This window comes from Mycotypha africana (genome assembly GCF_025528875.1).
Source record: "Mycotypha africana strain NRRL 2978 chromosome Unknown BDF20scaffold_1, whole genome shotgun sequence".
NCBI lineage: Eukaryota > Fungi > Mucoromycota > Mucoromycetes > Mucorales > Mycotyphaceae > Mycotypha > Mycotypha africana.
The window spans coordinates 2,494,507-2,521,099 of record NW_026515725.1 but is presented as its reverse complement, the minus strand read 5'-3'; the positions used below and the strand labels follow the sequence as shown (position 1 = coordinate 2,521,099).

The following is a 26,593-nucleotide window of genomic DNA, read 5'->3' as shown; positions in this document are numbered from 1 at the left end:
TGTCAATCACTAAATAGATAACGTAAGGCATGCAATAAATCGAATAGCTCACTCTGATGAATTTGAAAAATAAGTGAAGGACATACGGAAGGATTTACTTATAAGCGTTTTTTTCTTGAAAAGTTCGCTTTAGAAAGAATTGCGAGCATCACCATTAGATACAAAGAAGTCGATAAGACCCTATTTTTTTTTTTTAAAAAAAAAGGCTTCTGCAATATCGTAATGGCCGATGATGCTTTCAAACCTAATAGCAATCTTAAGACCATTCTGTGCGAACCTTGGCAATGGTGGGCTGACCACAAAGAAGCGTAGGGTCCATGGCTTAATTGGCCTTTTCCCACTCCAGTCACTGTGGGCGAAGCAAAACGGCCGTTTGATATTGTACGTAAACGGACGGTTTTTTTTTTTTTTTTTTTTTTTTTTTTTTTTTTGCTTCAACAGCAGCACTGAACAAAGTGGCCAAAGACCTTGCAGACATATCGATCGAAGGAGTCGACAGCGTCGGCGAAGAAAAAATAATGTCATGGCTGTTATTCGAAATTTGTTCGTCTAACGCCTCCTTCAACTGGACAATCTTGCTTCTATGATAGGAGAAACCTATAGAATGGACACCAGTTGGATTTCGAGAGGAGGGTGCTATCAATTTCCATAACGGTTTCTGTTGGGGCTGGAGGATCGTTGATTGGGTCGTGAATTCTCTTACCGTCTTCTCTTCTGACGGGCAGGACGGACAGTTTGAAGTTGACCACCAACTGGAATGTGCTTCACAATAGTTAGTTCATGCTTTGTGCCAGAAACAGAAACAACGGAAAAGCGAAGATACTGCAATAGGTAGTTGATTAGAAAGTTATATCAAAACTCCAAATTGTGTGACTTTTGTTCCTGGCTCTTTTTCAAAGATACGTTAGACCCTAACTTCCATAGAACGTTAATCGTAGAGCAGAAATTGCTCCCACAAATAATTCACACCATTCATATTGGGTCCGTGCATTCAGCGAACAGTACCTTATTCAGACTGGAAAGGATTGGTACACTAAACATAATGGAAGTACAGTGCAACTTTTCATGTCGGCGGTGTTGATTGGAGTAGATAAGGCCATATTCGTTTGGCGGCCTCACAGAATCTTACTAATGACTCACATATATATTCCCTTTTTAGTGACAGCAAATTTTCCTTAACATTAATATGATAGCAGTAAGTACGGCGATTGCTCAACCCTGGCATTTACTGTGGCTCTGGCTTTGGTTGTTTTGTTTGCTTTATAGCATCGTTTGCTGTAAGACTGGACGCTATCGGAAAGGCTACCATAATAAGCTTTGCCTTTAAAAATAGAGAGATCCTCTTTGATGCTCAATAGCGACAACAAGAACTTATATTGTGCATTCTATAGCAATGTTGAGCCAATATTGTGTCTAAAATAACTGCTGATACTCCAAAGCGCTCTATTCCAACCCTTTGAACAATCGGCCATTTGGCTATAGCCTTGCCATCAATAGATAATACCTTGTCTGGAAAGTTGGCCGGACGACCAGTAGTGAATCCGGGCAGTACATCACCCATTTACTTACGAAACTTCAGCATTAAATAAAAATAAAGAAACCATATTTATATTCAACTATGGTGTTCAGGTGGTATAATTGCTATTTTAAAGCTGTAAATAGCTAAAATGATACTATAAATTGAATGAAGTAAGGTATATACAATAAGGCTATTAACTTGCGAGCTTTGCTTTTTTCATGGGAAACCTCGTTCTAGTTGTTGGTATCTCTCTAATATCTTCGCGGATAATGAAATTGTCTTGTGTGTCTTGGTCTTCTAAAATGAAAGTTTTACGTTTGTGATTTTCGTTTTTGGCGGACGGCTCTTCTATGACGGACGACAAAGATACTGCTTCGGGAGCTACTTCTTCAGAATCTCCTTCAATAATCTCAATTTCATCATCACTAATACATATTAAATCACTGGGGTCAATTTTCTTGGACGTGGTTGCTTTGTGGTTAATATTGCCTTCTACTGTTCTTTTTAGCCGCTCATTCTGCTTCCTTAGTCTAGAGATTTCAAACAACGCATTTTTGTAGTCCAAATTGGCAACCTCTCGCGCTCTAACAGAAAAGCAACATTAGACGTGTAAGAATTAAATTAAGTGGCATATAGGTCTATTTTATCAGCCCGTACCTTTCGGCGTTCGCGTGTATTGCCAGCGCATACACTAACAACTCATCACGAGTGGACTTCTCCAGTTTTTTCCCAAGTTTTCTAGTTCTTTCACTGCTAAGCTCAGCATCTAAATCGGCAACCCTACAACAATATTAACAGCTGTGTGAGCGAAACAAATAAGCAGACAAACGAGGAAAGAAATCAAATAGCTGCTCTCTGTTTTCGAAAAGAGTACTTTACTTTCTGAGCTGCTGTACAAACCGAAGGCTATCTGTTTTATTCTTCAGTTTGATTTGGAGTGCATCAATTTCTTTGTCTTTGGCTAATATGATTTTCGTTTTGGCTGAAATACTTTCTTCTGTTGACTTCTTCAATGCTCGAATATCGTCCATTAACTGTTGAATACTCTTACGAAGTGACAAAATCTCCAATGTAGCCTCATCGGATGTTGTTATTAACGGCAGAGCTACTGAACTGCTCTGTTGGGCATCGTCGGTTGAGGTGAAATAAAGCTGATTAACGTCTTTACGAGGATTCACCGAAGTTCTACAAATCGGGCATTCTTTTTTGCGGTTTAAGCATTCCTTTATACTTAAAAGATGCAATTTTAAAAAGACTGTAAGCTGGAGATGATCTCAAGGGGAACTTGTACTCAGAAACTTTTTATGTTTATTACCAAGTGTTGTGAAAGACATGACCACATGATAGAGCTGCTGATTCAGTTTGTACGTTCAATAACTCATCATAGCAAATAGGACAGGTAATCATATTCAATATTAATTTAAACCTATTTGAAGGAAGAACAGAGGGAAGAGGGGAAGGATTTTTGCACTTTGCTACGAAGAACTTCAAGCTCTCCCATCCAATGGAATGGGATAACCTTAATGCAGTTTCCAAAAGTAGTCCTCATCGTGACTTGTCACAATTTCTACTTTGTCTAATTTGCGATCTCGTCCAAATGCACTTCTCATACTTTTAATGTCCACTTCTAAAGAAACCGATCGAGGTACAAAAGTCATTAAAGGCGAGAAGAGCAAAAGTAGCCAGTTTACTCAGCGTAATACCCTTGCCAGCCTTTTGAATCGTGCCATCAAATTTCGTAAATCACGCTATGTTGATCATAAACTAGAAGCTTTCAAGCAAAAATTCGCACCTGTCAACGGTACCACTGGCATTGTGCATGCTTCTTCCAGTTTTTCTGCTTATGGCAATGACGGTGGTGGTGAAGACTATCTAGGAGAGAAAATAGATGCTAATGGATTCGAACGACCTTCTAAAGTACTTTTTAACAAGAAAAAATTGAACACAGCCTGGAAGGAAATTTATCCTGTAGGATCAGGTCTGAAAGATCTTGGTAATCTGTCAGCACTCAACGCAGTTTTACAAGCCCTTACCTATACGCCGGCCTTAGCGAACTATTTAATGGACAGAACACATAGCTCAAACTGTAAAGTGTTTGCTCGATAATCTGTAATTTTTCGCGGATCTGACAATAATCTTTTTTTTTAAAAGGCACCATGCAGGACTATTGCTTCGTTTGTGCTTTAGAAGATCATGTAAGAGCGGTACTGAAAGGCTCACCGTATGCTATTCAACCGCGCAGCTTTGCAGGAAAATTAAAAAGTATGTTTGAAAGCACATGAGTGGTTTACTGAAGTTATGCTAACCTAATGCAACGCCAAAAATAGAATTGTCCAAAGGTTCACCAAAAGATGCTTTCAACGTTTATCGTTTTTTTGTTGAACAGATTCAAGAATTTTTGTTATCAGAAATGACTTCCAAGGAAAAGCGTGTTAAAGAAACCACAGCTCTATACCAATTATTTGGTGGTTATCTTCAGAAAAAGCTAGACTGCCCAGCTTGTAATCAGCTCGAAAACAATTATGATGCATTGCTCGATCTCAGCCTCAGTATTAATAGGGGAAATTCGGTTGAACAATGTCTCACTCACTACTTCAAACAATTTATATCCGTGTCTGATAAAGAGTGCATACATTGCGGACACAAAGGCTCATTCAAGGGCAAACGGAGTATTTATAGATCACCCATGAATCTAGTCATTCATTTACAACGGTTTGCAAATGATACGGATGTCACAAAGAACAACAAATACATTAGGTTTGAAGAAACTTTGGATATTTCGCGTGTAATAACAGAAACCGAGAAAGAGCATACGAATAGTAAATATCATCTGTATGCAGTAATTACACATACGGGCGAGACTTTCCACGGTGGCCACTACATAGCGTATGTGAAGAGTTCCAATGGTATTTGGCACTGTATGGATAATGAAGTTGTACAAGTTGTGAGTTTGAAAAAACTGCTGGAGCAAAAGCCGTACATGTTATTTTATCATATGCCCTCTGAGGCCAGCAGCAAAAAGTCAAAGATTCCTGTAAAGACTGAAAACAACAACACACCTGATGAAAAGCTAAAGTCTTTGGCCACAAAGGATAATACTTCTGATTTTGAAGAAGAGATTGCACCTATAAATACGCAAGATAACGTAGAGCAACCAAGTGAAATGTATAATGCAACCATTATAGCAGATGATGATACTGACGAAGAGGAAATGGAAGAAAAAGATAGATTACGTCAAGCAATGGAGACTTCTTCGAGGAAGCAAAAGGTTGAAAACTTGAATGCTATTGTGGTTGATCAGCGTGCAGACATGAAAACGAAACGTGAGAAGTTGAATGAACTAATAGAGAAAGAAAATGAACTAAGTAAAAGTGCACAAGTGAAAGAGGCCTTATTAGCAAAAGCCTCTAACATTCAGTTCCAGGATGATGTTGATACTTGGGGAGAAGATATCGGCAGTTCAGTTGAAAAGCGAGATGAAGTCCTTAAGAAGCTAAAGGGTAAGCGCAAGAAAGTTGATACATACAATTTGGAGTACGATCGAGGAAAAGTCAAGAAGGTGAAGAAAAAGCGTGATGAGAAATTCAACCAACCTAATCTATTTCAAATGGCGGCTGATATGAAGGCCCAGCAACAACCCAAGCAGAAACATAAAAAAAAATAGTGTTAAAGTCATTTGTAGTTTATTTTTATAGAAAGAAACCATATTCGCAACCTACATATTTGGTAGATTATTAACCCATCTAGTTGCCGTTGTTGTAAATAGTATAAGAATTAAATGTTTGTATACGGCTTGATCGCTGTTTTGTTTTATTTAACTGCTTTACGCCTTTTTTCCCAGTGTACTGTCTGGTTGGTGGAAATTGGACTACAGTGTTTTCACTCGTGCTGGCGAAGGCAGGATGCTATTAAGCGGTCGATGTGGGCGGCTTCTTGGTTTATAAAAAACTCAGTAGTCATTCAGGCAGCTAACCATGTGGGAGTTCTAGATCGCTTAAGAGTAACAACAACGTCAGGAACAATACTTATCCCTGGACATTCCTAAGCGCTTAAAAATTCACACCTGATATCAAAAAATATGTAAGGAACATGATATCACCTGATGAGTTTAGGGAAGAAGAGTGTTTTTTGGTCAAAAGCCTTTCTCTGCAAAACAAACAGCTGATAACAGAAATGAAGCAGATAGAACATCATCTCTGCTAGCATTTAGACAACCCTTATGGTTTTGATACACAGATTCCCGATGACACCTGGGCAGAGTTACCAGTACGTTGTGTTGTGTATGCATAAGCTGAAGATAATGTAGATACACACAATAAACCAGGTAGAAATAAACACCAACTTTTTCAAGAATACGCTCCTCTAGCATGCTTAGCATATCTTACACTGTATGCATCTACCTTTTCACGGGGCGAAGAGGAAGAGGTGCTCAACCTCTTGCGCATGAAAGGTTAAATCAGATGGTGTTAGATGGAGTGTCAAATGGATAATTCAATTCGAGTATAGATTAATTTTATGTTACTGGCATGAATCGCATTCAATATGGTACCCTTCTTCTGATGAAAAGTTTAGTGGCTCTCATTTAAGGCTTTATTTGTAATACATGGATATTTTCTGATTGCATAACGGGACACGTACGGTCATACTGCTTCAAAGTAAAGATGGCTATAATTTGTGAACAATTTTGACTCTATTCTTAACTATTGTTGAGCATTATTTGTTAGAAAAGTTAGTGGAAAAGGGATCATTCTCAACTATAATATATTTCATTTATAATGTCTTTATCTAAAGAATAGCGCTGCTGAAGGTCAAGCAACAAGGGATAAGCCCATCAAAATTTAGATACGGCATTACGATCCTACTTGATCAAGTTAGAAGTACAGTATTATTTCCAAATTAAACATAAAACAACAGCACCTTCCCTCTCCCACGCAAACACACAAAAACAGTTATTTTCACGTGAAAACATTTGGAAACAGTAGCAGAAATAAGACCATGACAAAAAGGAATATGTAAATGATGCATTGATTAAGCTTATCCCAGGACTCGAACCTGAATAAGAGTAAAATTACTTACTCTTGTTTTAACCATTTAAACTAGATAAGCAAGTATGGGAATCTTGGCCTGAGGTCGCCTCATACTCCTTAAAGAATGTAACACTTGCTCAAAAGAAAGAAAACTATGGAACGTGGAGAGGCTTGGATTATAAAAGTTGAAGTCCTAAGCTAGGTCATAAAAGGTACTCTGCAAAAAAGCAGGTGTTCGGTTTGCTCCCCTCGCCAAGCGCTTCGCGATTATGATTAAAGCTTCAGACAGACAAAACAACTCTTGATAACCAAGTGGTACATGAGGGGAAACATAAAAAAGGGGAAGGTGTGAAGGCAATGACAAACAATCTACCGCCGTCCTTCAGTGTTAGGATCCCAGAACACGACAGATGACCGCTCAACCCCAACACTAGCGACAGAGGGATTTACAAGGCCCAGTGAAACTGTCCTATGGTCTGCCGGTGTCAATTAAGAACAAGATCAATGGGAATAAAGAACAAGGTTTGCAGTAGACTGCCGCCAAAGCCGAGGAGCAAGCGTTACAGAGGATATAAGTAAACGATGGCCATTAATGTATGAAAAAGAAGAGAAAAAAAAGAGACCTCCAAAGAGAAAACATGGGGGCTTTTTATAAGAAAATTTTCTTCTTGTCACGCGACATCCAAACAGTCAACGATACAAGCCTCCCTATTCTTATGTAAGTAGTCTCTTCTTAACTAGTACCTATGCCTACAAATTATCGTGGGATACTTTTGAACTGAAATTCGGTTACAAAATTCTGACTGATATTGGCGCTATTCAACTAACTGACCAGGCTGAATAAGATGTGACGCTATGTAAATATTTATATACTGACCAAAGGTTGCTTGACGTGATGCTATTCAGTCAAGTTCTTCTATCTTTCTATGATGTAAGGCTTTTTTCGATATTGTATCAATAAATTTCTTTATATATGCGTCTTTTCTGAAGATGCTGTGAATTCAAATACGTCTTAACGTATCTATACTGCTCTCTACAACTTAGATATTGTTTCGATTCGTAATGCAAGTTCTAACTTTATTGACCCCAAACTACATACATTCAACACAAAGAACGGCTATGATTCGCATCTGGCTTTGACGGATTTCAATATAATGTTTAAAGAAGAGGTTGATATCCGGTTCTCATATGAATCCAACTTATAACCATCGAGTGTATTCCCAGCAAAAACCAGTATACCAGAAATTTGGTAATTTGGAATCTAGTCAACGCCAGCAAGTAAGTGTAGAATCTTTTAGCAGCGTTGTAGTCCTGGCTGCAAAGTCAAGCAGGTTTTGCAGACAAGGATACTTTGGTCGAAAACAGTTTTTAATGCTTCAACAGTGTTAAAGCGACAATTGTTGCATGTTTTCGGAATTAGGTATCAATCAATAGTCATTACGAGTAAATTGCCAGCAGGCTTTCTTCACTTCAAGGCACACCAAAAAACTCCAACGCCACCAGCTTTGTGGTTCTGCATTTAGAAAATACCATTCTGTCGGCATTTTTCTTTGGCCATTCGCAGCGATTCTGCCCTCGATTCAATTTTTTTGCAAGGTTTTGGCTTTGTACAGGGTAAGTATTAGCTAACAGCGATGAGGGAATAAAGTATGGAAGAGGTCAAAGGGACGACATCGAATTTATTTACTGTGAATGCTTCGAGTTTGGCAAGGTATATTTTTATTACAATAGAAAGCAATCGTCATGAAATCAGTTTAACGCGTAGATCAATTCCTTTGACCCAGTCTCATGAAAGCAAACCCGGTGTCTATTGCTGATATGACCCACTAAAATACTCAGTATATCTCGTAATATTGTAGACGTAGTGTCGCTATCAATTGAAAAAACCCACTGACCTTCAAATATTGTCTCCAATTAAAGTGCGAAGACTATTTTTTAAACAGTTGTGCCTGCGCTGCTTTGCTTGTTTCCAAAATTAATGACAATAGGCATCCTCCGTTGATGATTGTTTTGAAAAAGACGTCATGAAAAGTTCCTGTATCATGCCCAAGATACCCGGCTTTAGTTTATGCACAATACACCTAATTCCCAGTTGTGTTAATCATTGGTGTATGTAGTGTAACTACATCTATAAATAATAGTCTAGCTTCTGCTATCAGATGTTGATTTGCCATATGTTCTTATCTGGGCGAAGCGTTGCTTCTTATAATCGTCGGCAACTCTGTCTATCCAATCAACAGATTGGCTATTATTAACCTATAAGTTATTATATAGTGGTGTGAAAAACAGTTATACTTGCATAATACATTTGACTTACCTTCAAAGGAATTATTTGCCTGTTTCAAGATGAGGATAGTCTGTTAAAATGTTAGATTCAGTCGTAGAAGGACGGAGCAAAAAAGATAATTATATAAAGGCTACGGTACGGTACGCTTTTTTTGAAATAAAAAAAATGCTACTAGGCTTAAGTCATAGCGCTTAACCATACTTTGATTAACAGAATCATATGTTTTGGTTCTCGCAGCACTTCAGTGGATTTGTAGTTAAAAACTAGTAGATACTTACACAATGAGACGCTTAGGATGTTTTATTCGTTTCAAGCATTTTATAATTTGATGATGTTTGGAATGAAGCAGAAGCCATGAACATTGCTAAACCGAACGTCTTTATATGCAATACCAATTCTAGAAGATTTACCAGCAACTATTTTTCTTTATAACCGCTAATTATGTCTTTGTGTAAATTAAGAATTTCATTTCTGTAACCGACAATATCCAACAACCGGACTGTACTTTGTTCATCATGGACAAAATATATGCAGCATCGATAAGCAATGAAGATAGCTTGTTTGAACAAGGTATCGATTTACTTGATGCCGTATATACCGAATTCAGTTGCGAAGAATATGTCGAAATTTTGTTGCATATTGAAAAACAGCTATACCACGAACAATATGCAAACCTACAGTCTTTAAAAAACGATCTGCAACAAATCCCAATACTTACCCCAGAATTTCTTGGGAAAAAGCACAGTTCGTATGTAACTTAAGATGTATGCCATATGAACAATTTCATTTCATTGCTCAAACAAGATTCTTCGTAGGCGTCATCTTAAACATATAGATCTTCAATTACCTATTTACAAGTATATTTCTCTTCGGAAGGAAAGGTACAGTATCTAGTGATACAATTTGAAAATAAATATTTTGGTTGACAACAAGTTATATTAAATGTAGTCATTTGGTTACTGTGTATATTAAGCAACACCTTGAGCTACATATCTCACTAATCAGAGCATTTAACCAAGCATTATCTGCTCAAACGCCACCATCACAGTTACCCCCTTTTCGACTTTTTATAGCCAACCATTATGAACTTTTACTCAATGCCCGAGATACATCACATATTACTCTCGCAGTTTTCATCAATGCCGCATATAAGCAACTGGAAAAAGATCCTGAGATGTGTAATTTAGTTGCTAAAGTAGCGCTCGTTCATCCTTTAGGCGGCTTGCATAAAATAGAAAACAAGAAGGCGACCAATTTACAAGGGTGGATCAAAATCAAAGTAATCGACTTTAGAACCATAAACACAGTGACATCAATGCGTCTTGCGATCAAACTGTTTGAAGGCGACTCTGAAACAGTACGTAATACTTCAATGAGTGAAGATCTAAAAGATTTGATGTCAGCACAAGAAAATGAAATTAGACGACGATTCTTGCGTGTAGTAACGTCTCGAAGCTACCGTAACGCCAATTTTCATCTTATGTTTGACGTGGAACCCAAGTTTCTTTTTGAGAAATATAAGAGTGTTACAGAGCGAGCTAATGAAAGAGCAATTTATGACCAAGAGTGCGTTGTCCCTGAAAATAGTGAAGATATAGATTGTCTGCTGGAAGCCATCACAGATCATTGGACTAAACTCGAACATTGTACACTTCTAATCTAACAATTTTTGTCGTGATACCTGAATACATTATAATGGTTTAATCTTTATTTCTTAATTGACTGCAAACAACGGTGTATGAAAGTGTCAAAGAAACAATGCTACAGGAATGTCCTCTCAAAAACAAAAGATGCTGAAGGCTATTTCAAATCTGTATATTTCCTGAGTAACGAAGTCGTACAGCTATTTCGTAAACCAACTGCTTCACAGCGTATTGTTAAAACTGTGTCCTTACTTCGCTTGAAAGGCAAGCCCTACATTGGACAAATGACCGGCTTAATTCAGGCAGACGACAGCAAAGAAGCGGTTGGCTTAATCATGCGAAGATATTCAATGACGTTGCGTGATTATCCGCACGATTATACACACCGACGTCTAACCAACTACCAATGCATGGATATTATTGTTCATTATTGTTCAACTTTTACGTGCTCTTCAAATTGTCCATAAAGAAGGAATTGCTCATCGTGATTTGTCGACTACCAATTTCGTGATGGATATTCCTGGCGACAGTTCAACCTTGCTTGATGATTCACCACGAACAAAAGTTTATTTGATTGATTTTGGAAAAGCTGTGTTTACAAAACCGAAAGACACTCAATATTGGTGGTTACAGCAAGAGAGCGCATATAACCGAGGATTTGAAATGTATAAAAATGAAGTTCAACCAAGAAATAAGGATGAATTAGCGGTTTGGTGTAAGAATCTGCCATTAACGATGGCGCGGCCGGATCATGGCTATCGATTGTATCGTTCAATACAGACTTTGCCCAAGACGCAGAGGGACCGCAAATTACTGCCTTATCTAATTGATCCTATAGCTGAAGATGTTTATTCAATGGGTGCGCTTATTTGGAAGATAATTTCGGGTATGGAGCCTTGGCCTGGCGTATTCGATATAGACCTAAAAGCGTTGCGTGAAAATGTTTCCAACGACGAGTCTATTGATCGAATAATCCACAGGGAAACACCGGGGCCTACGAGTGCACAGCTTTTGAAGATGTTTTTGCGCGTTAACCCTGAAGATCGTTGCTCTATCACTGAAATCCTCGGCTGGCTCGAGCGACCTGCGATACGCAAGGCGTTGTTATGTGAATGGAATATACAAGCAAATGCAGGAAGCAGAACTCGTCCAAGAGCACTTCCTTGGACATATGTTAGGTCAGACAAAGTAGAGAAGACAAAGAGAAAGGAACGCGAATACGTTGTTATTAATTCAGACGACAGCTATGCAGAACTAGAAAGCAGTAAGAGGCAGAATCGTAGGCATAGATTGTTGCAGAAACAGCCAAACTTTTATAATAATAACAATGATTAATATCAGATGCGAAGCTCATATACTCATTACGATGATATGCTCCAACCTGTGCAATTTATCCAGTCGACTAGCATGAACAATTTATATAACAATGGTACCGCCGCTACCGCTTCTGGTTGTATGCCAGTTACATCTACTTTATTCACCAAAGTTCCGGCCTCGACCACGTACTGGATTTCACGAGAATCAACAATGAAATCGAAAACTTACGGTGCTAATGCTAGCATTCAATACGTACCTACAGAAGTATTTTATTATAGCTCAAAAGGGCAGCTGCAGCAACATCAAGTACGATCCGCAGGCCCTGTACCGCATTATTATAGTTCACAGAACATCCAAAAATATCAATTCCAACAACAAAATCGACAGCAGCATGAAGAGCACTTACAAAGCTTGTCCAGCCCTTACGAAGTTACAGTGTCAAATCGCCAACTAAATAAGATTCCACATGACGCAAATTTCGAGAAAAAAGAAGTCATTTATATCTCTGATTAGCACTTTATTTCGCCATTATAATATGCTACACTTGATTTATCCAGATTCTGAACTTATTATACTATGAAGGATAAAAGGGCACGGTATAAGATTCATTATGATCGAGAAGCTAATTCATCATCTTCAGGGAGACCTTCCTCGCTTTTTAATTTTTTCTTTTACATATAGTAGTGCATTATTCAGAGATCAGGGAACCATGGGCAAATATTAACAAGTGCACATTAATAAATGCACTACCGTTTTCCCTTTGAAAACTGTACTGTTTGACTGTAATATAACGTGATTTGACGACTAAATTGGCGCTCTTGTCTAACTATTTTTTGTACGCAATAACTTTTAACATACTAATTTTACGCTGCCGCTTCAGGGCAGATCATAAAGTGTTGAACCCAAACTATGGCACTTTTTCGCGCACACAGCCCCGAAATCAAAGATATTCACATCGCCATAATTGGAGACAACAGTTTGAGCCCTAGTATTTCTTTTTGATATGACAAGATCCATCAAGAATGTATATGTAGCTCATGAACACACAATTATTCTTGTTATTCCTTTTAGAATCTGCAATCCATTTACAAATTTGACTGAGATGAACTGTTCTATCAGAAGCCTAGAATTTTATCTTTTTGTACAGTCCTTTCAGGTTCAAGCTGCATTTTTAATTAAGCGCCGATGTATCTATACCATGGACACACGAAAACCAAAAACTATGCGCAGATGCATCTCTTGCCTGCCATAAACTACATCAGATTGTTTCCTGCAATAGACAATATAGAAGGCCTTATAGACAGGTTCAACTAACAGCTATCCCCTTCATGTTTCTTCGTGCGGTCAGGTAAGGACTCGAAAATCATACTAATCGTTGTCATTCTTGACATATTTCTCTCCGGTGCACACAGCTGTCTTTCTGATAAACGTTAACTGCCCTTGCTAGCCTTCCAGCCGTCTTAGCGAAGTCTAAGAGTTATTGAATTTGCCATGAGCTGTGTTGTTTGTACATACTTCTTTCCTTTGGCACAGTATCGAATGCGGTTATCTTAACCTACTTTTGTGGTCATTGGTTGCGGTTTCTTAAGATTAAAACTACTGGCTTGCTTTCAGCCGCAATAGAATGCTTCTTTTCTTGAGGTCCATTAAACGCTTAATAGCAGGTTTTTACGAAAAGTACCTGTTCGATTATGCCTAATCTGCATTGGTTTTTCAGGGACTAATTCCATGGTCACTATGTTAATGCTGGCTCATTGTCAACCTCGCTCATATTCACAATCGCACTATAACGTCATCAACAACGTCGAAGCAGTTTAAGAGCTCTTCAGGTACATCTGTCATGATAAGCGTTCTATGAAGAAATGTGATACGAAAACTTTTATTGGACAATGCGCAAAATAAATTTTAAAGTGCGCAAAAGCGAAAGTAAAATACGGTCATTTTTCTTTCTTTCCCTCGTTTATCAAAGGAAAAGAGAAGAGGTACATCTTGATGTCTCATTTAGGAATGAGCAAGCCAAATTTACCCTCGATACATTTTTTGCTACAAGAAGCAGACGGTATGTTGTTGATAATTTAAGTCAATCTATTTTGAACCATCTAAAGCAAGACTGAAATATTCTTATGAGATTCCATACCGAAGTTAATAAAAAATCTCTTTGCACGTCTTAGAAACTGCAACTACCATCTCTCCTGATGCAAATACTTGTAATATTGTCGACGATAATTCAATAGCTCCGCAGCCGTCAAATTCAAAAAGACGTTATGGCCATAGAGTCTCTCGAAGCGTGAGCAGTCTTCCTGTGGATCTGCAAGCATTATCGTTGCAAGGGCCGGAGGATAGGATTGAGCAACAGTCTGTTGAAGCAGTACATCAATCTTTTCTACAACAATCAAAACAGCAGCCGGCATTTCAGCAAATTCAAACCGAACCCTATAATGGTATACCCTCTAATTCGGCAGAAAAACCACCGAGCTGGATGCTGCCCAATGATAGGCCACCTGCAATAATGATGAATTATACTTCGTCATCTTCACCTGCACCTACTAGCATTTCATCATTATCATCTACATCAGTAGCAACAGCACATACTAGAAGAAAAGCGCCATATACGGGTCATGGGAGATCTGTATCAGAAATCACTTTACCACCTATATCCTCTGCATTATCACAACCCTTTCCACAGCCTTTGCCGTATCCTACAACACTAGGAACACCTTCTCGGCCTGCTTCAGCAACATCAATACTACCAGCCAATAACACTTCAATCACGACTACTACTAATAATAACAATAATTTTACTCAACGGACAGCAGCCAATTCAAGCCATAAACAAACGCAAACACATCACACGCATAGAAGAGCAATATCTGCAAATACATTGGATTTCATGTTATCTCCATCATCACATTCGTACAGTAGAGCACAGTCATATAGTCCACAAGAACAATCACTGAATCTCATCAGTCAATATCGTCAACACCCTCCGTCCTCTAACTTTTTCGAGCAACTCGGAACGGGTGCTGATAGAACAATAATCAATCATAATGCCGGTAATAATAATGGAACAGCCAACACTTCTTCCATAGAACCATCATCCTCTGCTGCTGCTGGACGGTATGCATGTCCTTATTGCCAGAAGAAGTTTTCCAGACCTTCCTCATTGAGAATTCATACTTATTCGCATACTGGAGAGAAACCGTTTGTATGTACAGAGCCTGGGTGTGGGCGACATTTCAGTGTGCAAAGTAATATGAGACGACATTTGCGAGTTCATCGATTAGGTCGCAACAATAACGTGAGCAGCGGCAGCAGCAACAACGGCAACACTACTGGAAGTACACCAACTGTTTTAGAAGAGGATATTGATACAGAATAAAGATATGCAGTCGCGGAAAGACACATGTGCGAGTTTACCTTAAGCAAAGCAACTGTTTTGCTGTGATACTATTATTAACTTTTACCGTACAACTTCTGCGAGATCATAACTCTAAACATTTACACGAAAGATGTCTCACCAAGCTGATTTCGAAACTCTTACTGTATACGTATAATACTTTATTATCATAGACTGTACTAGCTCTTTTATGTATCATTTTTATCAATCTGCTCGTTAAATCTAGTAGTAAATGCAATAAAAGAGCGTGTTTACGCTATTTTAGGAGCGCCAACAATGCCTTTTAAGGTAATCACGCTATTTTGCCATTTAGATGAAAATCTTAGTTCGCAGTCTCCACATTGTTTAACAAGTCATTTTATCACGGACTTAGAAATTGTACGCACATAAAATGCAATTTGAGGAAAGCATATGCAGTGCAAACCTCTTACCAAGGGCTGATTTTTATCAACGAGATGGAACGATATACATATAGCGCCACTGAACATTTTCGTGTATTAGCATTGTGAAGATTTAGCACTTTTTTGAGAGTTCTATCAATAGCCATTGATTACACATCTGTCAAAGTGCAAATTTATGCAGCCGTCGTGTATTTAAAGTTTCAAATTGGTAGATGACCTACTTTTTGTAATTTTTTGTATACTGTATAACAAAAAAGTGATATCGATCATTAGGACTGAAAGTACGTGTTGTGTGGCTTCGTTTGGGCGAAGAGGTTTTGTCATTTTTCCATAAACGCCTATTAAGTATGAAACCAAATTATTTCTATTGGACATATGAAGCGATGACATCTTGTTTGTCTAAAAAGCAAGGCATTTTTGCTTTAACCAACCAAAAACATGCCCATTCAAAATACTTATCCATTACAAGACATAAGGAACTCTACAGTGTTTTTTTTTTTTTTGTTGTTCAAAGAGATGTTATATCTTCACAAATGGCAAAAGGATATCAATGACTAGCATGTGTCTGGTTTAAAGAAATATGTTATGCATTCAAACGACCCGTAATGAAGGAGAGCATGAGAAGTGACAAGATAGAATGATATAACATTGGTTGAAGGGAGATTTAGGTTTTGAGGGTTTTCTTCCGATGAATTATGCCCGTTGTGTGCTAATGAAAAAAAATTGGGCTTTTCCTTTTTCTATTTCGACTATTTCGATTTCAAGAAGTTATTGCGTTTTCTTTTTGGTTTATTATTTTTTCTTCCCTCTTTTAAAAACGTTCTTTAAAAAAACCCAAGAAAAAGTTGAATAATCAAAATGGATGATTTACAACATCCTCTCGTCGTATCCACACCACCTTTGCGCGGACCCGTGGATTCACCCGCGCCCATTGATGCAGCTGAAGCAGCTTCAAATTTGAAGGCTCACAGAGGCAGTATGTCACTAGCCACGACTCAGTTCGAACAACAAGCTCCTATTGATAGTCGATTATTACGTGGACGATCGAAATCATTAGCTGTGGGCGCTCAAGCATGGAATCCTCGACTTCCTATGGATTACTTTTCACCTAGTCTAAATAGTCATAGCAGCCATGTAAATACTGGTGTACCTTACAAAGCGAGATCTTGGGAGCCCACACTAGAAAGGGCGATTAGGGCCATCGTGTCTATAAAAGCAAGTCATGTCAGAAGTTTTGATACAGAAACATCAGGTATAGACAGAAAGAAAGAGTGCTCATGGTAGAGTAATATATAGACAGGTTGGACGGGATATTAATAAGTGTTGTGAACATTTTCCGCGCGTCAAATGATACATAGGTGGTTATACAGCTACGGGCTTCATTGTAGATGCTGCTCGAGGCATCATCTTGACAAACCGTCATGTCGTTTCACCCGCTCCCATTGTCGCTCAAGCTGTTTTGACAAATTATGAAGAAGTTGATTTGAAACCAGTGTACAGAGATCCAGTTCATGATTTCGGTTTTATGCAGGTAAACTTCATTATGCCTTAGCGCAGAAAGAAAAAGAATAAGAAAAAACGAAATAGTAAAAATGGTTTGATTGAATCTTAGTTCGATCCCAGTAAAGTTAAATTTATGGAATTGGAAGAAATAAGCCTTAGTCCAGAGAGGGCAAAAGTTGGTTTGGATATTCGGGTTGTTGGGTAAGTTTTTGTATATTGTCATTTGCATGAAGGAAATGGACTTACGGAAATCGAAATATTAATCCGTGATATTTTTGTATGCATCAAGCAATGACGCCGGTGAAAAATTGAGCATTTTAGCTGGTACGCTGGCCCGATTGGATAGAAGAGCACCCGAATATGGTATTGGCGAATACAATGACTTCAACACTTTCTATCTTCAAGCCGCCTCTGGTACTAGTGGAGGTTCATCTGGTAGTCCTGTTCTTGATATTGACGGCCACGCCGTAGCTCTCAATGCCGGTGGTGCCAGTCGCGCTTCTTCCTCCTATTATTTGCCGCTTGACCGTGTTGTGCGTGCTTTGGGTTTTATCCAGCAAGGAAAAACGGTTCCTCGTGGTACTTTGCAAACAGAATTCGAATATTTACCTTACAACGAAGTTCGTCGTCTTGGTTTAAAAGCTCATATTGAAGAAAAGGTACGCCATAAATTTCCTGAAGAAACAGGTATGCTGGTTGTCCGTTCTTTACTACCTAAGGGCCCAGCCGATGGTGTTCTCGTACCAGGCGATATTATCATTGGCTGCAATGGCAAAATGGTTCCTCACTTCATTGCTCTGTTCGGAATTTTGGATGATAAAGTCGGGAAGGAAGTATCGCTTACCATCAGTCGTGGTAAAAAAGTGCAGGAAGTTAAAGTAACCGTACAAGATCTACACTCCATCACGCCTGATCGTTTTGTGGAAATCGGAGGCGGTATTGTTCATGAATTATCCTATCAGTTAGCAAAATCCTACTCACAACCTACTGGAGGAGTATATGTAGCGACATCGGGTCATATGTTGGCTAGCGCCAGTGCTTGGAGAAAGAGCATCATTGTTAGTGTGAACAATGTCCCGACACCCAATTTGGATGCATTCGTGGAAGCTATGAAGCGTCTGCCAGATGGTGCTCGTGTTCCTATCAGGTAGAGAAATTGGTTAGAAATAGTTTACTGATACAATTTTTGAATGTATGGCTTAACATGTTCTCGTTTTCAGATTTTACGCACTACACAAGGCCTACAAAGATAAAGTCATGATTATGCATGTTGACCGACACTGGCATAAATTCAGAATGGCTGTCCGCAATGGTGAGTTAAGCAGTAACACATCTTTCAAGAAGGACAAAAGCTAACGAACGAATATCATTGCTATTTTGTTTCCTCTTGGTTTGGTTAGATATGACCGGCTTGTGGGACTTTACAGAATTGGCTCCACCACCCTCTACCATCCCTTACACTCCTTCAACAGCCACTTTCCCTCCATTAGACCCATCTATGTCGCTCGCTCAGAAGCTTATGCCCTCTTTCGTTGCCATTGACTTTTATTTGCCTTACTTGGTAGATGGTATGAAAGCCACTCAATTTTATGGTACTGGCTTCATAGTTTCTACCAACCCCCCGCTCATTGTATGTGATCGTGATACCGTTCCTATTGGTCTCGGTGATATTTTTATAACATTTGCCAACTCTATCATCATTCCCGGTCGTCTCCTTTTCTTACATCCCTTCTACAATTACGTCCTGTTAACTTATGACCCTAAACTCATTGGCGACACACCTGTCAAACCTATTGAATTTATTGAGACAGAATTGAACCAAGGTGATGAAGTTCATTTTGTTGGTATGGGTACTGACCACTCTGTCATTATGAAAAAGACGACAGTTTCATCCGTTTCCAACATCGGTACGCGTGAATGCTCTCCTCCTCGTTGGCGTGCCATGAACGTAGAAGGAATCAAGATTGATGAAAGTAATTCTCAAGGCGGTCTCATTACAAACGAAGAAGGTCAAGTGCAAGCATTATGGATTAGCTATTCCTCACAAAATGAAAAGGGCAAAGACATTTCATTTATGTCTGGTCTCATGTCATCGTTGATTAAACCCACTATTGACCAATTTTTGGAAAGCGGTGACAAAATTACTTTTAAGGGTTTGGACGTAGAATTATGGACTATGCGAATTGCGGCTGCTCGTACGTTAGGATTAGGCGATAAGTGGGTTAAAAAGATTGAAGAAAGCGGTTCGACACGACATACATTGCTTTATGTATTGAATATTTTGGATGAGCGCAGCCCTTGTGCCAAGGTTCTCCATGTAGGTGATGTCATTTTGAGCGTCAATGATAGACTTGTCACTCGTATGAGTCATATGATGTTTGTCCATCAAGAAGATACAGTAGATATGGTCATCTTACGTGATGGGAAGGAACTGAATGTGACAGTACCGATGAGCAAGTTTAGCGGCTATGAAACAACACGTGTCCTTGGTTGGCAAGGTGCTCTTATTCAACGGCCTTATAAATCAGTTTTGGAACAAGTGCGTAATGTTCCTGCTGGAGTTTATGTTTCCTGTACACTTTATGGTTCACCTGCTTCTAATGTGCTTCGACCTGGTGTTTGGATTGTAGAGGTACAAGGAAAACCTGTAAAGGATTTGGATCAATTTTTGGAAGTTGTACATGACCATGCGAAAGAATTAAGACAGCGTCGTCGATCAAGTTACATACCTCCTGTTCAACGATCTCTTGAAGAGAAGGAAAGACAGGAGAAGGAACAAAGAGATGAAGATGCTTTGATACCGGATAATGCTTCAACAGTAGAAGATGAAGATGACACGAACGACGAAGGATATATTCGAATCAAAACTGTGAGCAGAAATGAGACTGTTCGTGTTGTGGCTCTCAAATTAGACCTGCATTATTGGGATTCATGGCAACTGATCCATGATCCATCTACTCTCTCAGGCTGGATCTCGAAAAGTGCTTAGAACAATTAATGTATACAACTTCTGCCCTTATGTAAACTGATATTATTACAATTGTACAGAGTTTCCAATTTACTATAAATCGAATATATTTTTTTTTCCAATTATGTATCTATTTTTTAAAAAGACTCCTTAAACATGTTGAGGGCTTCTTTATATACATTTGTGTATTTGGCAAGCTTGAAATCAGCAAAACTCGTTCACTGTCATTTTTGAGAGACGCACTTCAATTGCAAAACGCATCTAATTCCTTTTATCTCCTTCCGCAATGTACAGTGGATTTGGCTAACTGAAGCTGCGGCGTTTGAAATTGAGGATTAACAAAAACGATACATTACTGAAGGTATAGTTACAATCTAAAAAACTTATTTTATATACAGGCTTTGTTTAGGCGGATGGATTCAGCTCACTGGAAAAGTTAAAGTCTTCTTCGTCAGCTAACATTTCCTGCCGTAAAATTTCTACATTATCTAAATGCCGTTTGCTATTTTCATGATTCTTGAACTGCTTCTCACTTTTGTACTCCTTGTCGCAGGCAACACAGTAGAATTGATTCACTTCCTCTGCCTCATCATAATAATCATCTTCAAGCCCTAATTCTTCAAATTCCTCTTCGACTTGCGCCCATTCTGGGACTTTGTATTCCGAAATCTTAGCTTGCATTTTCTTCTTTTCCTGTTGCGCTCTAGCTTTTTGTTCTGCAGCAGCAGTCTCTTTCCTCTTTTGCTCTTCTTCTTGATATGCTTTCAATCTTGGATCACGCTTACGTACAAATTCGACGAGATTCTACATTATGCCAGAAGAGTATAAGTAATTTAGAATGCTCCGCTTCTCCTTTGTTCAAATATTGTCTTGATTGATTATGCTTTACCCTCACTGTTTTATTATAATCTTTTCTAGCTCCTTCTCTCAGCTTTTTGTTTTCTTTCTCCATTTGTCTTCGAACTTGCCGCGTCGGTGCATCAGACAATCGCCATTTATCCATCCAACAAAATGACTTTACTGAATTAAAACTTGTCCACGCACTGTAGAAATCCTTGACATATATTTCGTTGTTGCTGCTGTCTCGTTTATCTGATGTGTAAAGTGTATCAGCATCGCCAAAAGATGGATACGAAGCAGCTGCATGAACATCATGATGAGTGTCATCGGTATTAGGATTGTTTCGTAATGCTTCTTCTTCTTCCTCTGCTAATTTTTGGAAAAGACTGCGATATACATTATAGAATCCCTTTTAAAAATGTCGAAAAAGTTTAGTGAACAGCTTACTTCACTGATAGTATAGGTTATGGTTTTACGAATTACCTTGTGTGTATCATTATATCCGCTGAATTCGGATGCACTGAAATATCGCATCAAATCGTCAGAGTTCATACCGGTACTACTGTCTCGTTGTCCAACGTCTTTGCCTCTCAAAATGGCATCTCTATGGCCGTCGTACCTTAAAGAATACACCATATATGCGTTAGGAAAAACAGCTGCAGCTTGATAAATTCGCTTAATCAAAAACGGTACGTTACCAAGATCTTTCATGAGAATCGGATAAGACCTCATATGCCTCTTGAATTAGGGCAAAACGTTCATTTGCTTCTTCTATTCTGTCACTATTCTTGTCTTTACTTGAACATGAAAAAAAAGAATAGAGGTTATTGAGAAATGCGATCGATCTGGAGAATGAATCATTTATTCTTTTTACCTGGATGCCAAATAAGCGCCTGTTGTCTGTATGCTTTTTTGATATCTAGACTGCTTGCTTGACGATCAACGCCGAGTAATTCATAATAGCAAATACGCATCTTCCAATATAAAGAGAATTACTGACAATTAAACGTAGAGACGAATTTAACTGATTGTAACTTTACACTTTTTCTTTTTTTTTTTTTGATTTGAATATTTGTCGGCTCCGGTCACACATACATAACCACGGCTTTCATTTTTCTATCCGAGTAGTACCTGATACTCTTTTCCTCTCTTTATTACGCGAACACTCCTCTCCTCAAATACATTATGCAGGCTCTGAATTACACTAATAAGCTCAAAAAGCTCATTAATGAGGAAAATGGGAAAGCATTGGCTCCCCTTCTTTCACTGCAACATGCGCATACAAAAAATTTATTAGATCACAATATTCAAGTAAAGAGTGAAGAAAATGAATATAATAGATGTCCATGTACATTTTCTTTCTTCACATATTTGATACTGATACTTTTATACTATTCCTTTCGCCTATTTTATGATGGACAACAGCCTAGTGATTACGAAACACTCGTTAAGAATAAAGTGGAAGCACCTTGGAATGATATCATTGTCAACCATATTAAAACGCTAGTACATTTAGATGAGGGGCTATACGATGAAGCCTTTGAGACTCAAAAAGAACTTGTTCAGTAAGTTAATCAATAATAGACTTGCAAAAAAAAAGCCTCGAATATGTTGTAGGAAGGGAACAGCAGATTTAAGGAAAGGTGTTATCATAAATCGTTATTAGAGCTTTTCAAAGAGGAATGTCAAACATGACACGCTGGTGCTTACCAGTATTATACATTATTAACAATGAGCTACGTATCATTGCTACGAAGGCAGATCTGAATTCAACAGTGGCTGTTGAAGGACAACGCAGAAAGCTAGAGGAGGCTGCCAATGTTATCAGTAAATCATTTACTTATTGTATCACGGATCGAGGCATGTTGGCTGTTTCAAAAAAGTATGGTACTTATTGCATGATTGGCATATTGTTCAGAATCTATTTCAAGGTAAACGAAAGATATATGTTGTGGCAATATGGCTATGTTTATTCATTATGTCTTTAGTTGAAGCAACAGAATTTATGTAAAAACATTTTACGTGCTGTCAAAGCAGCAGATATGCCACCATTGCATGAATTTCCAAAGAGCGATAGAGTTACATTCAGATATTACCTTGGAAGGTTATATTTTTTGGAAGAGGATTATGCTAAAGCAGAATATGAGTTGAATTTGGCGTTTTACGAATGTACAAATAGAAGCCTGAAAAACAAAGAGTAAGGCGAATGATATGAGATAGAGATATAGTTAAGGGTAGAGATATAGCAATAGATTAAATTCCTGCTCTGTTTTTATCTTTTAGGCTTATCCTACAAATATTATTACCCGTCAAATTGATGAGAGGCATTTTACCTACAGATAAGCTATTCAGCAAATTCCCCAAAGCGCGACATTTATACGGTGATCTAGCCAATGCTATCCGAAGAGGAGATATCAAGCAGTTCAATACAGCGCTTAATGATGCGGAATCTCAATTAATAAGGCAGGGAACTTACTTTGCCATCGAGAAAGCGGAAAGCATTGCTATTCGGCAATTATTCAGAAAAGTGTAAGCTCGGGATATGTGCCAGACATCATTTCGTTGATTAAACTAATATATCGTTTCATGTAGATTCCTTTTACTAGGAATGAACACACGTATACCAATCGCAACATTCAAGAAAGCGTTGGATTTTGAAGGTTTGAATGTTGAAATCGAAGAGGCTGAGTGGATGTTAGCCAATATGATATTCAAGGTGAGCAAAAACTTCTCGCATTTTCTATGAAACTGTTGTAAAATGGAAGCTTACATTTTTCTCAACTCTATATACATCCTTCTATAGGGATATATGAAAGGTTACTTGTCTCATGAAAAGATGTTTTTGGTGTTGAGTAAAGATAATCCTTTCCCGCGTATATCTCAATTGGTTTAAACTAAATTAAATGATTTGCATGCCATATGCCATTACAGTTGCCCTAAACTTTGATCAGCAATTGTTAAACAATTTCCCGGTGTACTACGTTAGACTGGGATGGTGTTTAGAGCCTTTTTGATAAGATAAGATTAAAGCTTCTTTCTTTCTGTCAATTGTGATTTTCAAATGCGAAACAATAGTTCAGACGTTGTATTGCCATTTTCTGACTCGTTGTTTCGTTTTTCACGGATTTTAAAAATTTTTTTGACTCATACAAAAAAAAAAAAAAAAAAAAAAAGAAACAAAAAAGCTGGATACACCTCTTGTCATTATTGTTTTCATTTTGGATCATTTATTTTTGCTTGATAGTCAAAGCAGATCAATGTAGGCTTTCTTATAGCAAGCATACACTATCACCAAAATTTGAACCAATTAAAAATCTGTCTATCCTTTTGTTTGCAATTGATTTCATAAACAGGGGAACACAATGCCTGAACAGCCGCAACAAACCGATCCTGTCAATAACGAGCAGCAGCAGTTACAGCAGTCTGTGAAACGAAGAAGAAAGAAAGCTTCTAGAGCCTGTTCGCACTGTCAGAAAGTAAGAATTATTCATCTATATCAAGAGCGAGTGAACCAGTATATATTCAAAAGTAGACTTTTTTCTTCTTTTCCCTTTCTTGTAGGCTCATTTAACATGCGATGACTGTAAGTGTTCATTCGCATTGCAACATCTGTACTCTCTTCGACTCCTCTTTCAGTTGCTTACGCATATTTGTGTTTCTCTTCTGTATGTCTTTATAGCCCGTCCCTGTCAAAGATGCATTAAACGTGGACTAGAGGATACTTGTACAGATGGAGTCAGGAAGAAAGCAAAATATTTACAGGAAGATGAAAACGGTAAAGAAATCATTTATCTGTAACTACAGCGAAAAGATGTTTACTGGTTTTTGTTCTCATTTTTTGTTCGACATGTCAAAATTCCCAAATTTCATTTTCAGTTGATCAGCGTTTCCAAACAGCAACAAATAGTGTAACATCCGTAGGGTCAACACCCATAGTGATGAATTACAGTGAGAATGATGGTAATGTCAGCAAAAAATAAACTGAAATAGTGCGGGAATCATCCAATAAAAGACTCTTTCGGCTCTAGGTTTTCGATCTGATACAGTTAGACAGCAATACAATACAATATCCAATTTGATACCCTTCTTAGACAGCAATCGCAATACTACTACTACCACTAATAATACTAATACTGGCAATGACGCCAATAATATATATGAACCACCCACTATGATGGATACTTTTTCTCAGCAATCACAGCCATTAGCCCTGAACTGGGCTTCTCTTATAGATCCCAATGCGTTGATTATGAACAATATACAATCAGCGACTAACTCGCCTATATCAACACCTCCTTTACAGCCTCGTACAATTGTCACATCCGGAGCAAGCACTCCTTCGCAATTATCACAATCATGGCAACCACCACAATCTGCAGCATCGGAAACTGTCAATGATCAGCAACAGCAACAAGTGTTATTGAAACGGAGAAAAGGCGTCGGAAACACACCTCATGAAGTCTATGCCCGTGTTAATAAACCCTATAATTACGCAGAAAGTTATCATCATTTGATCGAGTATGTTCGTCAAAAAATGGGTCGTGACGAACTGATACGCATTAGTCGAGCTTTAGTTCAATTTCGACCTTCTTATATGTCGATTGTTGCCTCGTTGACGGAAGAAGATTTAGTCTATATGGAAAAGTGCGTGCAAAGAACTCTTCTTGAGTTTGAAAAAATGATAAGTTTCTCAGGTACACCTACTGTTGTTTGGCGAAGAACAGGTGAGATTGTGCTTGTTGGCAAAGAGTTTTTACTATTAACGCAATGGAGTAAGGAAATCCTTTTGGGAAAGAAGACATACATCTACGAGGTAAAGAAAAGGTCGAAAGGCATTCTAACAAGTAGAGTCGATAACCGCTATACATTTGTAATAGTTGATGGATAATGGATCAGCCATTGAGTATTGGGAAAAATTCTCTCAACATGCTTTTGACAGCTTAGAATCTGGAGTTTATATGTCTGTCATTTTGATGAGCCCAACATACCGCCCTGTGCCTTGTACATTTTGCTTTACCTTAAAGCGTGATATTTTTGACCTTCCTTGCGTAGTTGTAGGCAATGTAAGTCTTTGAACTCGGAGAAGGATATATGCAGTGCAAAAAGAACTAACAGTGCTACTGTTCTATCATACGTAGTTTTTACCGATCCTTGGGGCGAATCGATAAGGATACTTCATCATAATATAATGTTCTCATCAGTGTTGATGAAAACCTTAATAAAGGGCCCATTATCTTTATTCAAATCGATACACTTAAAATTCGATAATTCTCAATTACGTGCAAAGAAGGACTGCTCTGTTTATAACACCCAAATTATTAAGTTCACTTTCAATATAGACCAACACACTCCAGCTGTTATTCTACTCGAAAAGACTCACAGTATTACTGATATTGTATGCGCTCCGCTAGACACTGAAAATAGTGAATAACAGTGCAAAATCATTTGGGTAGCTTTTTTAAGGGGAGTGAGTAGAATTGATTGGTTCCTGGAAAGTTTTCTTCATTTTTAAAAACAGCATAAAAAAGCAGCAATAAAACCTAGATCAAATTGTTTGACACTGTTTTTTATTTTTCCATTTAATATCTGCTTTAAAATATACATTAAAACTAGAAAAAGGTAAATCTCGTCAAATTGAGCGTTAAACAGAACAACCAAAAACTACATGAATAAATCTATAAAGTGTCGACC

At 38.2% G+C, this 26,593-nt stretch overlaps 8 protein-coding genes and 1 pseudogene across 9 annotated transcripts; 6 read left to right on the top strand and 3 right to left on the bottom strand.

The window, feature by feature from the left end:
• Positions 1 to 1,730: 1,730 nt before the first annotated feature.
• On the bottom strand, positions 1,731 to 3,045 carry BDF20DRAFT_56802 (uncharacterized protein). Its single transcript, XM_053075767.1, has 5 exons — positions 2,835 to 3,045; positions 2,399 to 2,749; positions 2,177 to 2,299; positions 2,009 to 2,103; positions 1,731 to 1,944 (listed from the first exon to the last, which is right to left on the bottom strand). The coding sequence occupies exons 1-5, from the start codon at positions 2,924 to 2,926 to the stop codon at positions 1,901 to 1,903; spliced, it is 705 nt and encodes a 234-aa protein (XP_052940961.1). The 5' UTR covers positions 2,927 to 3,045; the 3' UTR covers positions 1,731 to 1,900.
• A 91-nt stretch (positions 3,046 to 3,136) lies between these two features.
• Positions 3,137 to 5,183, top strand: BDF20DRAFT_909446 (uncharacterized protein; the record flags this gene model as incomplete). Its single annotated transcript, XM_053083585.1, has 3 exons — positions 3,137 to 3,605; positions 3,671 to 3,781; positions 3,847 to 5,183. The coding sequence occupies 3 exons, from the start codon at positions 3,137 to 3,139 to the stop codon at positions 5,181 to 5,183; spliced, it is 1,917 nt and encodes a 638-aa protein (XP_052940960.1).
• Positions 5,184 to 6,550: 1,367 nt separating this feature from the next.
• On the bottom strand, positions 6,551 to 6,625 carry BDF20DRAFT_t8 (annotated as a pseudogene). The gene has a single exon. The product of its transcript is annotated as a tRNA-OTHER (tRNA).
• A 4,247-nt stretch (positions 6,626 to 10,872) lies between these two features.
• Positions 10,873 to 11,595, top strand: BDF20DRAFT_801738 (kinase-like domain-containing protein; the record flags this gene model as incomplete). Its single annotated transcript, XM_053076399.1, has 1 exon — positions 10,873 to 11,595. A coding segment is annotated over one exon (723 nt), but the record flags the coding sequence as incomplete, so codon positions are not given.
• A 2,063-nt stretch (positions 11,596 to 13,658) lies between these two features.
• BDF20DRAFT_845902 (uncharacterized protein) lies at positions 13,659 to 15,488 on the top strand. The gene is made up of 2 exons (XM_053079717.1): positions 13,659 to 13,852; positions 13,965 to 15,488. Exons 1-2 carry the CDS (start codon positions 13,786 to 13,788, stop codon positions 15,170 to 15,172), a joined length of 1,275 nt encoding a protein of 424 aa, XP_052940958.1. The 5' UTR covers positions 13,659 to 13,785; the 3' UTR covers positions 15,173 to 15,488.
• Positions 15,489 to 16,449: 961 nt separating this feature from the next.
• Positions 16,450 to 20,367, top strand: BDF20DRAFT_920685 (trypsin-like cysteine/serine peptidase domain-containing protein; the record flags this gene model as incomplete). Its single annotated transcript, XM_053084661.1, has 6 exons — positions 16,450 to 16,843; positions 16,950 to 17,122; positions 17,204 to 17,295; positions 17,384 to 18,241; positions 18,315 to 18,406; positions 18,495 to 20,367. The coding sequence occupies 6 exons, from the start codon at positions 16,450 to 16,452 to the stop codon at positions 20,081 to 20,083; spliced, it is 3,198 nt and encodes a 1,065-aa protein (XP_052940957.1). The 3' UTR covers positions 20,084 to 20,367.
• On the bottom strand, positions 20,276 to 21,916 carry BDF20DRAFT_56400 (uncharacterized protein). Its single transcript, XM_053075755.1, has 5 exons — positions 21,777 to 21,916; positions 21,601 to 21,694; positions 21,386 to 21,521; positions 20,952 to 21,311; positions 20,276 to 20,866 (listed from the first exon to the last, which is right to left on the bottom strand). Exons 1-5 carry the CDS (start codon positions 21,874 to 21,876, stop codon positions 20,468 to 20,470), a joined length of 1,089 nt encoding a protein of 362 aa, XP_052940956.1. The 5' UTR covers positions 21,877 to 21,916; the 3' UTR covers positions 20,276 to 20,467.
• Positions 21,917 to 21,965: 49 nt separating this feature from the next.
• On the top strand, positions 21,966 to 24,027 carry BDF20DRAFT_845891 (uncharacterized protein). The gene is made up of 7 exons (XM_053079716.1): positions 21,966 to 22,213; positions 22,328 to 22,467; positions 22,569 to 22,833; positions 22,891 to 23,099; positions 23,186 to 23,431; positions 23,495 to 23,618; positions 23,706 to 24,027. The coding sequence occupies exons 1-7, from the start codon at positions 22,088 to 22,090 to the stop codon at positions 23,793 to 23,795; spliced, it is 1,200 nt and encodes a 399-aa protein (XP_052940955.1). The 5' UTR covers positions 21,966 to 22,087; the 3' UTR covers positions 23,796 to 24,027.
• Positions 24,028 to 24,094: 67 nt separating this feature from the next.
• Positions 24,095 to 26,387, top strand: BDF20DRAFT_845875 (uncharacterized protein). The gene is made up of 8 exons (XM_053079715.1): positions 24,095 to 24,161; positions 24,256 to 24,378; positions 24,464 to 24,485; positions 24,582 to 24,677; positions 24,779 to 24,862; positions 24,931 to 25,715; positions 25,780 to 25,965; positions 26,041 to 26,387. Exons 2-8 carry the CDS (start codon positions 24,265 to 24,267, stop codon positions 26,068 to 26,070), a joined length of 1,317 nt encoding a protein of 438 aa, XP_052940954.1. The 5' UTR covers positions 24,095 to 24,161; positions 24,256 to 24,264; the 3' UTR covers positions 26,071 to 26,387.
• Positions 26,388 to 26,593: the final 206 nt, after the last annotated feature.

Coding starts and splice junctions, on each gene's coding strand:
- BDF20DRAFT_56802 (XM_053075767.1), bottom strand. CDS start 2,926: ATGATTACCTGTCCTATTTGCTATGATGAGTTATTGAACGTACAAACT. Junction 2,750..2,834: donor CATGTCTTTCACAACACTTG/GTAATAAACATA, acceptor GCATCTTTTAAG/TATAAAGGAATGCTTAAACC. Junction 1,945..2,008: donor GCTAAAAAGAACAGTAGAAG/GCAATATTAACC, acceptor AATATGTATTAG/TGATGATGAAATTGAGATTA.
- BDF20DRAFT_845902 (XM_053079717.1), top strand. CDS start 13,786: ATGTCTCATTTAGGAATGAGCAAGCCAAATTTACCCTCGATACATTTT. Junction 13,853..13,964: donor TTTGCTACAAGAAGCAGACG/GTATGTTGTTGA, acceptor TGCACGTCTTAG/AAACTGCAACTACCATCTCT.
- BDF20DRAFT_56400 (XM_053075755.1), bottom strand. CDS start 21,876: ATGCGTATTTGCTATTATGAATTACTCGGCGTTGATCGTCAAGCAAGC. Junction 21,312..21,385: donor GATATAATGATACACACAAG/GTAATTCGTAAA, acceptor CATTTTTAAAAG/GGATTCTATAATGTATATCG. Junction 20,867..20,951: donor ATTATAATAAAACAGTGAGG/GTAAAGCATAAT, acceptor GGCATAATGTAG/AATCTCGTCGAATTTGTACG.
- BDF20DRAFT_845891 (XM_053079716.1), top strand. CDS start 22,088: ATGCAGGCTCTGAATTACACTAATAAGCTCAAAAAGCTCATTAATGAG. Junction 22,214..22,327: donor TATTAGATCACAATATTCAA/GTAAAGAGTGAA, acceptor GATGGACAACAG/CCTAGTGATTACGAAACACT. Junction 22,468..22,568: donor ACTCAAAAAGAACTTGTTCA/GTAAGTTAATCA, acceptor AATCGTTATTAG/AGCTTTTCAAAGAGGAATGT.
- BDF20DRAFT_845875 (XM_053079715.1), top strand. CDS start 24,265: ATGCCTGAACAGCCGCAACAAACCGATCCTGTCAATAACGAGCAGCAG. Junction 24,678..24,778: donor TTTACAGGAAGATGAAAACG/GTAAAGAAATCA, acceptor TTTCATTTTCAG/TTGATCAGCGTTTCCAAACA. Junction 24,863..24,930: donor GAATTACAGTGAGAATGATG/GTAATGTCAGCA, acceptor TTTCGGCTCTAG/GTTTTCGATCTGATACAGTT.